This window comes from Liolophura sinensis, chromosome 3, assembly GCF_032854445.1.
Source record: "Liolophura sinensis isolate JHLJ2023 chromosome 3, CUHK_Ljap_v2, whole genome shotgun sequence".
NCBI lineage: Eukaryota > Metazoa > Mollusca > Polyplacophora > Chitonida > Chitonidae > Liolophura > Liolophura sinensis.
In genome coordinates this window covers 20,477,208-20,490,560 of record NC_088297.1, presented here as the reverse complement: position 1 = coordinate 20,490,560, position 13,353 = coordinate 20,477,208, and the positions used below count along the sequence as shown (strand labels likewise).

The 13,353-nt window shown below is 41.0% G+C and overlaps 1 protein-coding gene across 2 annotated transcripts in view; it reads right to left on the bottom strand.

Moving 5' to 3' along the window:
• Positions 1 to 13,353, bottom strand: part of LOC135463848 (neo-calmodulin-like) — a 112,325-nt gene that overhangs the window by 76,478 nt on the left and 22,494 nt on the right. Inside the window, exon 1 of one of the 2 annotated variants that reach the window (XM_064741296.1) lies at positions 10,562 to 10,945. The exons of the other annotated variant lie outside the window; for it this stretch is intronic. Within the exon in view, the coding sequence (XP_064597366.1) occupies positions 10,562 to 10,666 (105 nt within the window). The 5' untranslated portion in view covers positions 10,667 to 10,945. Of the gene's footprint in view, positions 1 to 10,561; positions 10,946 to 13,353 lie in introns of those variants that run through there. 2 annotated transcript variants of the gene reach the window in all.

Here is a 13,353-nt window from a genome sequence, read left to right as displayed (position 1 = left end):
AGTACATTTTGTATATAATCTCCCTATCCACTGCATCATGGAACTCACAGCATGTGCATATTTAAAAAAGTAATCGAGCCTGGAAATAAAACAACAGAACAATTTCACGTTACCTTGTCAGCGTGAGAAGTACGATTAGTCAGCATGTCTGTAACCCGGCTTCGTGGCTCAACTTATCTACAGAGAGAAGACTTCAGGTATTAACCGATGGTATATGTTAAGCGGGCAGATCCTCAGCATTGAACAGGACAGAACGGAAGGCTGGTTTGTAAACAAGGCGATCCACTGGTATCGTGTGCAGTCAACGATTGCTGCCAGTTACCACGGATCAATGCGCACGAAGCATGTTAGCAGCCAATACAGATAAGGACACGACTAAGAAAGACGACGAAAGGGGACTATTTGACGTTCAAGCCTATACATTCGCTTGAGGACAAAGATTCACGCATCGATGGTTAATCTGAAAAACTGGTCAAGACTAACGATGTTCATGTTTTTTTTTATTTCCGCTGTTCGAAAGTGTTATAAATAAATAAATAATACAATTCGCACTAGAACCGGTTTCCTCCGTATAGTTACGCTTCTTCGAACACCTGTAAGTAGCACGGCTACGTACATGGCTGAAATATGGCCTTTGACCTTTATGAAGTATTTAACCTGATTTTAAAGCGTAAACATAATAAAGTTTAAAGAGAACAGCCGCGGAAGTGTAAAATGAAACAATTTCTACATAATATATAACGTGTTGTAATAACAGAATATACCCTATATACTCAGACAAGAGACTTTCTGTTATAATTTAACAGCCTAATTTTTGGAGTGTAGTAAGCCTTGTATCATAATAGTATCTCTACATTATGGCAAAGGTGAATGGGAACACTTAGAGACTGTTCCATGACACTTGCGTAACGGACACACGCTGGGATAAGTGAAAAAAAAAGCAGTTGTGTGATAAAAATGTCAACCGAAAAAAAGAAAAAGCGTAATGAAACCTGTAATAATGGTTTGTTGGGACATTGAAGCATGTAAGACCACATAATTGCTTGTTGGGGTAATTTCTCAGCTGGTCCGCTACGTGATCCCACGTGGCATCGTAGAAAAAACGACCATAATTGTTTCTTCTGTTGCACATAATAAAAACCTAAGCCCGACGCCATCGTAAACCTAAACCCCCTAACATCGGCCAAGCAAACCAGGACCCGATGAAATATCATGCCTCGGAGTGATGCCTCGGAGTGATGCCTCGGAGTGAAATGTGAAAACGGATAGCGTTGAGAAGAGTCGACATTTGCATTAACAACGGCCAACACTTCTTTTGGCGCAACTCTTCTGTAATTCATAACAACTTGGTAAACACGACATACGGGGGTAATGAACTAATTTACTTCGCGTAGAACGTTCCTCTGTGCGAGGAATAGACACGGCGTGGGCGAAGCATTGCGTAACTCGCGCTTGGATACGATAGAGCGCCCATATGCAACTACCATCACGGAGCAGAACGATTAAGACGAATTAAACCGCTATCCAGAAGTGGCCAGAGAATCAGCATGCAGTGTTAACTAGGGTTCCGTTTGTGATATGCTATACGTTAACCCCTTGGATACGAGCTTTATCGGCTCGTACTCAAGAATGTTTCACATATCATGGTGAAGGAGTAAACCATGGACCTTTGGCAAACTACCGAGGAACTTTCCAACGTGTGAGCTGCAGGTTAGTACACCTGGAATATATAATAGTGGAAGACAAGTGGCCTCACAGCACGGAATTCATCGGATCGGAACGGTACGTCTTATCCACGAAGAGTGTAAACAACCTGAGGAAAGGGTTAATTAAAGAAAACTACTAAGTATTGTAAAGCTATTCCATGCCACTATCACACAGTAGAGCCACTGCCCCAGACGGGTACGGTACGGTACGGTACAGCGGGGTGTCACCAACGCAGTGAGATACAGCCCAAGCTACATGCCAGCTTGTGGAAAACGCAACTCTGCTCAGCTCTGTACACTTGTGAGACGCGCAGTGCTGTGCGGATATCGGACAGTAGCCTATTCTTATTGTATGAATATCGGTCAGTAGCCTGTCGTATGCTGTATGAATATCGGTCAGTAGCCTGTCGTATGCTGTATGCATATCGGACAGTACGGTACAGACATCGGGCAATACTGTATGGGAGGATATCCCACTGACATAATACAGAAATCCGGCAGTACCGTGTGGATATTCCACAGTTTTACGCGGATACTGGGAACATCCGTGCAGATATTTGAACAGATATTGCACGGGGAGTACTGTAAAGATATTGGACTGTAGTGTACTGATATTTGGCAGTACTAAACGGATATCGGGCAGTACTGAAATGAAATCAGCATAATTGTGCGGCTAGTGAGCTCAAAGCTTTGGGGTATTATGCTTTGGCGTTTCTGTAAAGCACGGCGTTGTAGCAGTGAAGACAAGGTTTTCCTGCGCAGCTTCTATTATGAGAAGCATGCTTGCATACTTTTATCGTTTTTTTTTAAAATAACCTCAAAGCAAAAGTATCTTCCAATTAGTTTCGACAATAAAAGCTTTTGCATAACCCGTAGTTAATTTAGTTTTCCCTGTAAAAACAAACACCTGAGCAATAACAGACACTCTCAACAGCAGAGTAATCGAGCTAAAAAATTTTTATTGCTCGTGGGAAATCCATAGATTAACTTGTCGCTGTTTTGCTCTGGAGATAAAACTCATTTGTGTGTAATTCTATTTTCTTTTTTACGGATAGGAAACAATATCGGTTGTCAGCCTGTTAACATCAGGGGTTATTGTAAACCATACAAAATATTTAAATTGTTTTTGGCAGTTTTAGATTATATATATTTATAACCTCAAAACACCTTATTTAAGTATACACACCTTTAAGCAGCCCTGTATTTCTCTCGCTATGTTCGTATCATATACAAATATTTTTACCCAACGGCGGTCTGTAATATTTGGGAAATACGGTTAAATTTGTGACATTCATCGGATTAAGTGCTACTTCAGTGAAAATATCATGATTGGCATTCTCATTAATAATGGACGTATCTACACATATTCATACCAGGAATGTAAAAACTATACGAATATGAACTACTTTGATTGCATGAATGTCATTTTTAAGTACGTTTTGCACTGAAGTCGAACGCAGCCGATGTCACCTGCAGAGCTTGATATGGATCGCGTGACGTCACAAATAGATAGCTGATCACTGTCTATAGTGCTCTTCATAAAGCAAAATGGAGCACGTACTGGTGACATTTATATGGATTTTGGCACGGCATAGAACGTCTTAAGGAACATAAAATGCCATAAAACCTATGATATTCCTTAACATTGAAGGATTGTCGTCAGAAAAGTATATTTTTAGAAATGTAATTCTCAACTTTTGAGTGATAAAAGACCTGTGCGCTGGCGAAATCTCGATCCATCGACCAATAGAGCCGTATCTAACTTACAATAGGGTTCAAATAAAGGTTTTCAGCGCTTTAAATGATCTACAATCTATCATTTGTAACCCATAGAAGACCTTAGTGTAACGCACGCTTCGCCTCAAGCGTCATTTGTTCAATATCTGAAGAAAAAAAACGGGGCACTAAGAAGTCCTAGGTCTTCTTGGCATTCATCGAACGAAGCGGTCGTGGGTACATGGGGGAAAAAGAAAGTGATAATGTTGAAAAAGTTTAATCCTTCTAATCAATATATTTTTTCTCTGAATTCATACGATGTGAGGAATTGTTATGTCGTTCATTTCTATTTCCTGCACATGCCAAGGTTGTACTTTAAATATTTATTTTCATAAGTACAGTAAAATTATACCACTGATGTATAAATATAATACGGAGCCTATCATGCCTTCTACCAGATCCGCGATCTTCAGTTAAAAAAGAAAGCTAAGGGATTATACTTAAATTTCCTCAGCGTCCATTTCTTTTTCAAATGGGCTGAAATGACTTAGGTCTACCCTTTCATTGTTTGAATGTTGTTGTACGTTAAATGTGATGACAACACAGCATTTTGAGTAATTCTACAACAGTGACGTCATTGCATTTTTTGCACCTAATTCTGCCTAAGCCATGGTGCCTGGGGTGGGATGGTGGTGTAATTTGCATCTGTTTACGCATTCACATGATGAGTTAAAGTAAAACTCTGACTGAGGTAAATTGACAAAAGGGCGTGTTTCACTGGTTAGGTGTGGCCATTTGCCAGCTATCATATTGTCGTGGCTGCTCTAATTTCACTCTCTATGCTGTGCGTCTTTAATTATATTATTGAGAATTACACATTAATAGAAATAGATTCTATGGACTTCGAGGCTGTATACAGGATTGTAAAGGCCTTCCGTCGCATAACTCATTCCCACGTATCATATACTGCACACATATAGCACATATGTGGCTGATGTGCCATCTAGTGGACTCGCTTGGCTTTCGCACCATCTGTCAATAACGTCGTTTATTTCTGGTGTCTGGGCCTTGTGTGTGCTGGATAACAGTCGAAGGCAACACATTTCTGAGCTATTGATCTTAACTTTGAAAAATTACGTCGGTTTTTTTTTTCGGCAAATGTTTACCCTGTCAGTGCTGTTTAGAATGAAACTATTCAACGAAGGCAAATATCCACATGATATGTCATTCACGAATGTCTACGGAAAGTACCGAGTTCAACACTGAAAGAACTTACTGAAAGTAAACAGTAAAAAAAGTCATCAAAATAGAAAAAAAATCACTTTTTTTATCCTATTATCGTAGAAAAACATATCTAAAATTGCTGGAGTAGGGTTTTATCACGGCCAGGGTGCCAGACAATGTCGACTTTATGTGGAATCTCTCGGCTAAAGCAAATTTGCGCTTCTTTCTGATTAATCTTGGTTTGCGCAGTCAGAAAAATGTTGCTTGCATAAAATTTGCAGATAACCATAAAAACAAGCCAAACTATTCATTTCAGTAATCTGGAATGTTATTATATGTGTGTTCAAAGCTATAACAGGGTGTAAACGCAAAATAATAACAATAAACGTCTGCAATATGGGGCGTTCAAATGCCCAGCAGATCTCCAGACTCTAGGCAGTGTCAGCTTCCTAATCGAGGACCAATGACGTAAAGCGACACGCAGATAACTTCGGCGCCGGCCAATCAAAGTCGGCATCTGTAAACATTTGGCCGTTCGAAGTAGCCAATGGTGTCAAAGAACACAAACAATATGCTTCGCTTTACTCAACATTACGGGGTCCTACAAAAACATGGATCGACAGGATTCCTCAGACACGGAGTTAAAAACGGCCCTTGTTCCGCATCTTAAGTAAAACAAAAACCCCCAGCTGTTTACTTTCCCGGCTACAATGATGTCCCGGGTCCCTGATATTATGAGTTACTTTGTCTTCTTTCCATCCGCTATCATATACTCTGGAGTTTCAGTGGGCGCTAAAAGAGATGTTTCCAAGATTGATGTAGTGTTGATGAGAGGGAACAGATGTCGATGCATGTATGTGCCCGGTTATCTCTTTAACCCAGTACAACATAACCTTGCAGTGTGGTGTGTTTTCGATGTTAAAGCTTTATGCTGCACAATCTAAAAAGTGACCGACTTCACGAAGCCAACTTTCACTTCGGTCAAAATTTGAAGTATAGTTTATTTTATTTATATATCTAATTAGACTTTTACGCAGTACTCAGGAGTATTTCACTTATATGAGGACGGCCAGCATTATGGTGAGAGGAAACCAAAGACCATCTGCAGGTTGCTGGCAGACCTGCCAACGTACGGTCGGAGAGGAAGCCGGACTTGAACTCACAGCAACCGCATTGGTGACAGGCTGCTGTATCATCGCGCTGAGCTGGCGCGCTAACCTCCTCGGCCACAGATGCCCCAACATGGAAGGAAACCGAGCAAATAGAAATTCCAATTTTCTCCAACTACTCAAACGTTTATCATTTTTAAGTAACTTTAATACAGTATAATGATGTATGTATATATATGCCATAGACAGCCTCAGGTGAATTACATCTGAGAACCTCTCATCAGGATAGGGCTTTAGACACTCTGGATTTCTGTAAAAAAATTACCCACATTTAGGAGATTAATAAATAAACCTAACAGTTTTGCGCAGAGAAATGCTACATGACCAAGACCAAAAGATATTTTGAACACAGTCGAAAAGACAATTTTTGCTAAATCAATTGGCTTGAACCATAAAGTCATCCACTGCTGTGCGGGTAGTAAAGAAAGCGTATCTCACACAAAAGTTGAGCAAAGTGTTTGTGGTGGTGTCTCACATATAACACGCCGGTTTATTGTTTACCCACCCATCCCAAGGCTCTGGGCGGTACATCATCCATCATTTGTAACCACCACAGAGTCTCCTGATTTTACTGCGCACCAAAACACCTCCAGAAACTCTTAGATCTGTTACAGATAAATGTGCGGCACAGGTGCTCCTGAGCCGGAAAATAAACAAATCCAGGTTTCCCAAGACACCGTCGGCCTTTAGAAGCCGTATGGCCCTATTTGAAGCAGAACCAGAAGCATCACCTAAATGGGACTGTGCCGTAGATGCGTGGAACAAAGGGCTTTCATAATTCTCAAAACGCCTGATAATTCTCTTAAAACCCAGCTGTTATTATTAATGACTCACCATCAGTGATGTGAACAATATAGGAAGAACGTTAAAAATATAATTAAAGACATACAGAAATTCACGTCATGCTGTAGTTGTAAACACGACGAAGAGAAGTGGTTTTGTGGCTTTTTCACGGTGTGCGTAGCAGTTACAGGCGATCCGGGCACTTGTGTCTAAAACTGGGTCATCAACCGCAGTTTTCAATACATTATACGTTACAGATTTAGTTTCAGCAAGTAATTCCCAGACAACTAAAAAGGCTTTGTCTCTAAGGCTATAGCTTTTGGTTTTATATCTGTAGCCTCAACTTAATACCTCCGATGAAATTATATTTACACGCCAAACGCCAAGTTTTGTTTCCAACAGACATTTTTTTTAAAGAACAAACAGAAGGTGTGTGTTTGGCACAAAACGACTGTTTCATCCAACAGTAGGTCAAAGCTCACTGGGGTTTGTCTGGCGTCGGACCATCGTTGTTTACAGAGTAACAGAAACAGGAACGCGTCTGAGTGTGCTTCATTCTGCGAATCATTTTCTGCGAACCTCAACCCTTCCCCCCAGGGCCTGTCACATCATCGACTAGTTATATATTACATAACCTCCTCAATCAGCACTCAAGTCGATACACAGAGGCAACATATACCGGTTAAACAAGGAGACCTGAACTCGGCCCCAGGCCAGAATTTACTGGCAACGTCTTCGCCAGATGTTGAGGAACACAGGGTGCAACGGCTCCAATACAGTCTAACATTATTCCTATAACTCATCACACTCACCCCTCAGACTTAAGTGTGTACTTTACGAATTCCGTTAACAAACACAAAACCCAGAAGAGTGTTTTCAGGTTCGATTTGTATTACGCCTTAAATTGCGTGCTTGTATTTTTTCAAATAGTCATACTTGAAAATGAAATACAAGAACAATAACAAAAAAATAAACACACTTCAGACCGTTTGGTTACAAAATGTTAATAAAAGCTTCTTAATTGTTTCTCAATGTCTTTGGATTTATTTTCTAGTAGCTAAAACTCAGTAGATTTATTGGTGTAAAAGGTCAACGACATGATTCCAAATTTTCTCGTCGTCACAAAGACATCAATGTCTTACCTATACTCCCAAGCACACAAGGACATGAGCAAAAAAACCTCGTCTTAATCACAGGGAACCCGTAAAACTCCTTCCCTTCAGATCTATGAACTCTTATTGTTCTTTACTTTAATACGTCACAATTATCGGTGTTTATTATACCTCATAGGGTGATTCTCCGTTTCCACTGGTCGAGAGACGGTCACATGATATTTCGTAACACACGATGTACACGCGCCCAAGGAATGCAGCGTGATGCTCACTGAGTGGGACCATTTTGTTCGCTGACTGGGATCATTCTGTTCATTGACTGGGACAATTCTGTTTACTGCATGATCATTCATTTCTGAATGCTGAGCCCACTCACAATTTACTAACCATTAACAGGGAATGTCAAAATCGGAAATTCGATTATAAAAATTTATTATAGGCCTTAGAATAATAAAATTTTTACCACCTCATAAATGTTATCTGAAGACAATTGTGTCAGAATTTAAGATGACAGAAATGAATTTGTGGACTTAATCCTACTAGTTTCAAGCGTCGTTCACACGTTGCGACTGGTCGAAGTCGACTAGTAGAATGTAAAGATGATAAACGCTATTTCATCGGAATCGCACCGTGACGACCAGACTGTACCAAGAAAGTCGGTAATGACGTCGTCTTTGAGCTGGTGGCCACCAAATGGCCATGACACATTATCTGACATGGCAATGACACGTTATCTGACATGGCAATGACACGTTATCCAACATGACAATGGCACACTATGCAACATGACAATGGCACATTATCTAACATGACAATGACATTATCTAACATGGCAATGACACGTTATCCAACATGGCAATGACGCAATGTGCAACATGGCAATGACAAATTAGCCAACCTAATAATACGTTATACAACATGACAAGGACACGTTATTAAACTTGACAATGACACGTAATCTCTCATGGCACTGGCACATTATAGGACATGGCAATGACACGTTATCCAACATGGCAATGACACGTTATCCAACATGGCAACTACATGTCATAAAACATGGCAATAGCACGTTATCCAAAATGGCAATGGCACGCTATCCAATATGGCAACGACACGTTATCCAACATGGTAATGACACGTTATACAACATGACAATGGCACGTTATACAACATGACAATGACACGCTATAGCCAACATGGCGATAACACGTCATCCGGCCACTCTATCGTGTATTACGTCTCACTTTTAGAATTACTTTCCATCGTAGCGTGTAATGTGTTGTTAACGACATGCTAGTATAATCTCCCGCGACGTATTAAATGGGATTAGTAACCTCTTGTCCTTCAAACGAGGCTTGGATCATATTTCCACAGGTGTTCGTTTAGTGTATATTTCACCCTCAGTGCGGTCATACATACAGATACACTCACACAAACACGCACAGAAAACACGGGAGTGGGGTCCCCAGGGTCAAATACCATTAATACACCTAATTAATTAGAAATGCGGAATAATCCAGCGTTTGAAATGCCAGAGGTAACGTTCTAGTCATCACCACACGTCTCCCTGTGGAGGAATGTCACCGCAGCTACAATTCTGTAGTTAGACGATTTCATCTTCGGAAACACACACGGTTTCTAAAATCATATGTTTTACGGGAGGTTTCCGAAAACAAACCAGTATATTCGAAAACAAAAAGGGTATCTAAAATCAAGTAGTTTCCGAAGTGTTATATTCGGGGGGTGGGGGGGGGGGGGAGTGGCGTTGTGTTGAGGACAATGAATGGTGCACATAACCAAGCCGCAATTTCAGACATACATTTGGCAGAATGGTTTGCCAAAAGTGATTGGCTGCAACTGTTTTGTTTAACTCGCTTCCGCATATACGTCCAAATATATTCTTTGCCGAAAAGCCATCCCACCGCCATGTGCAACAGATAAGACAAGACCCAACCCAGTTACATCATACTGAGACAAAGCTCACCTGTGGCACTTGGCACTTGGCTTTCCGGGGAGCAACATTCGAAAAAATACAAACTACCAGTGCGGAAATGCTAGGTATGACAGGACTCGGAATTGAACCCGGGTACTCTGCAACATAAATGTGGGTTCATGCCATTTTCTGATTAGTCGGCAAGCTAGTTTAAATATATTTTCATCAACTCATTTTGAAACCTGGCAAATGCCCATATACTTTGTCACACAGAATATGAAAATGCAGTATTGAAATTCACTTATATAATAAATAGGTAGTGGCAAACTTGGAGAAGTGAGAAATATAGTATTTCGTTTTTTTTGTTTTTACCCAACGTTTCACTCACCAAAATAGACAACATAATGGCGGTCAAGTATATCCTATATACAAAATAACATGAATGTGTCTATATGTCACGCAGCTATGTATTTTCCAACCCATCGTCAGTGTTTAAAATAGATGTTTTTATGCATAACACTGTTCAATAGGCGAACTCGGCAGGGAAATATGTGGAATCATTATCTTCACGTCGTCGTGCACGAAGTATGCAGTGGTTTACGTGCACAGTCGTGAAATCGCATTGAAAATAATCACCATATCGTAACGTTTTATATCAAAGGGTTTACGTGACCGTTTTGGGGGGATTCATTTAATACCAATACCTTCTTGCGCACACGAGCTTGAGTATTCCATGTCACGGCGGTGTCGGCGTACATGAAGGGCAACCTTCAAACCCTATACAACTGGTATAGGAAAGCGGTACAAAGAAGAGAAACCATAAAATCTCAGACATGGATAAAACGATATAAACGTACGTTACTCAATCGCAAGGTGATATAGATGGGTACAGATTAAGCCGAGAATTTAGTCTCTTACCCCATTGCGTCCAAGGTGTGTCCGGCGTGGTACATTTCCCATGCTCTGTAAACTCTTCCACCACAGGATGTCCAGGATAGAGCGTAAATGAACGGTCCTGACCATTGCCCACCCGTGGGATGACCAGGTTTGCAGTGGGGATGTGGAGGGTGGGGTGGAGAGAAAAAGAGAGAGGGGGGAGGGGATGGTTTGAATGGAATAGGGTTGTCAACTTATGCAATCACAGTGTCCCTGCTAACTTTTGCGACCAAACGTCTCTTAGTCTTGCTGTAGACTTGCAAATCTTCGACAAAGTCACCTTGGGTATACAAGCAACAAGATGAACGACTTTGCTATACTGTGTCCTTTTTACCTTAATACGATACGTCGGTGAGTTTCTCTGATTTCAGTAAACACGCACATACATTATGTAAGTCCTACTTGTATCTAAATTCTATAGCATTGCTGAATGACTATCAAATCCAACCGCTGATCATCATGTTACATCGAAAGATCTACATGTCTGCACACTTTGTATGTGGATACAAGTGTTGTCTATTTTGTTAATATAGGACAATGTTTAAATTTCCCTTGGTCGGTAGTTACAATACCGATAACCGGAGAATTAAGCATCTAGAGATCACGTGATAATGACGCCATCCAATGAGCGAGGAGCATGTTTATGGATTAACTTATTGATTTGATTCGTATTTTACGCCGTACTTAACAATATTTTACTTATACGACGGCGACCAGCATTATCTTGGGAGGAAACGACCATCCGTAGGTTGCTGACAATCCTTTGCACGTACGGTCCGAGAGGAAACAAACATGAGCTGGACTTGAACTGACAGCCAGCGCATGTATATTTTATAGAGAAATTTTATAGTTGAGGTTGATGTCCGTTCATTGAAGAACCAGATTTTTACAATGAACGTCCGAGAAGGGGCTCATTGACTAAGAAAAGAATCAAACAGAATCTACATTCCTCTGCTCTTACTGGCGTCATGTAAGTAATGCACGGCCTTGCACAAACCAAATAAATGACAAACGGTCCTCCGCGTCTTTCAGTGTTTTAAACAAGAAGTGAGGGGCCTCCGTGGCTCAATTGGTTAGCGTGCCAGCGCAGCGTAATGACCCAGGAGCCGCTCACCAATGCGATCGCTGTGAGTTCAAGTCAGCTCATGCTGGATTCCTCTCCGGCTGTACGTGGGAAGGTCTGGCAAAAACTTGCAGAAGGTCGTGGGTTTCCTCGGGCTCTGCCCGGTTTCCTCCCACCATAATGCTGGCCGCCGTCGTATAAGTGAACACCAATCAAATAAATGAATAAATAAATAAACAAGAAGTGATGTGGACTAAGTATCGGATTTGACGGATCGTTTACCGTGTTGTTTCACACAGCAAGCTGTAGAATTTTTCGTGAGTGGATGTAATCGGATTGCCGGAGGTAAACCTTCGGCAAGTTACTGACTACCTTTCTCACGTATGCCGCATCGATTTCCAATTCATATAAGTGAAAGTGAGTGGTCGTCATGACTTAAGATTGCGCCTACATCCCCACGAGCAACGTAGAGAGCTTAGTATTACAATGGCTCCGTGTGTAACGAAAACGAGGAAATCTAGAAATTCCTGTCCAAGCCGGGATTTGAACCCGAACATCTTGTCTGTCAGAGATCGGGAATATCTGACATTACCACTGATCTTAGTTCCGCTTCCCAGGTTTCACTGGAGAATCTTATGTTTCTATGTCATCACAGAATCTCGGTTGAACCAAAATTTGGGCCAAAAAATAAAATATCTTGACAATAATTAGAAATGGTGTCATTCAATAAAACGCTCCACAATTTATCAAATGGAGAGATTGCTTAAATAGATCAGCTTTTGGCATGGATTTAGATGACAGTAAAGATGACAATCCGCTTAAATCCTAACTCCATATTGTCCAAGAGCAAATCTCCCCTCCAGAAAACTAATATTTCTCAGATTGCAAGGAGGACATATCTTAACAGGCAGATGTTGTTCGGTAATAAAGGCTCATCATAACGAGGTATAAATAGTCATTTTTTTTTTATTCAGGAGACAGTGGGTGACCTACTTCCCGTAACCTGACCTATTTTTGGTAGACAAGACTTCTTTTTAGATCCCTGAGTTGAAACATGGTTCAGTAGCACTCAACTATACACCCTCCCCGCCGTTAATCCTTACTCACTCCCTCACTCTCTCCCTGAGTGTTCACCCCTCGCTTGTGTTGATATCTACATAGTACCAGACTTCATAAATCTACGCAAAAAAATCCCGCATTCGTCCTTCCAACTGTCTGTGAGTGCAACATTACACAGCTATACCACTTGTGTTTTCCAGTAACCCAGGTCAATTACATGTCTTTTAAAAGCAATGTACACCGGTCGTACGTTCGAAGGTCTAACAGTAACCTGTGGATTGTAGCTGGTTTTCCCCTGAGCTCTGCCCGGTATAACTGCAGGGAAGAGAAAGATGCCATTGTTGTTGAGGTCGAAGACCTTCAAATATCTGCGTCAGGAACAATAGATCAGAACACTATGTCCATGCCCTATGGCCGTGTTCCCTCACTTACAAAAATTCCATGGCTATGAACTTCGTTATACAATTTGTAATATGTGGCCAACAAATCTACTTTTTGTGTAAGTAGTACGGGTTTTGTAGGTGTGTAAAAATTAAACAGATGAGAATTACTAGTTTGTGAAATCAGTGAGTGGAGGGGAGAAAGGGAAAACAGGAGGTAAACATCAATAGTCTCAAAGTTCTTGGCGTGGGTTTAAGGAGATTAAATTCAT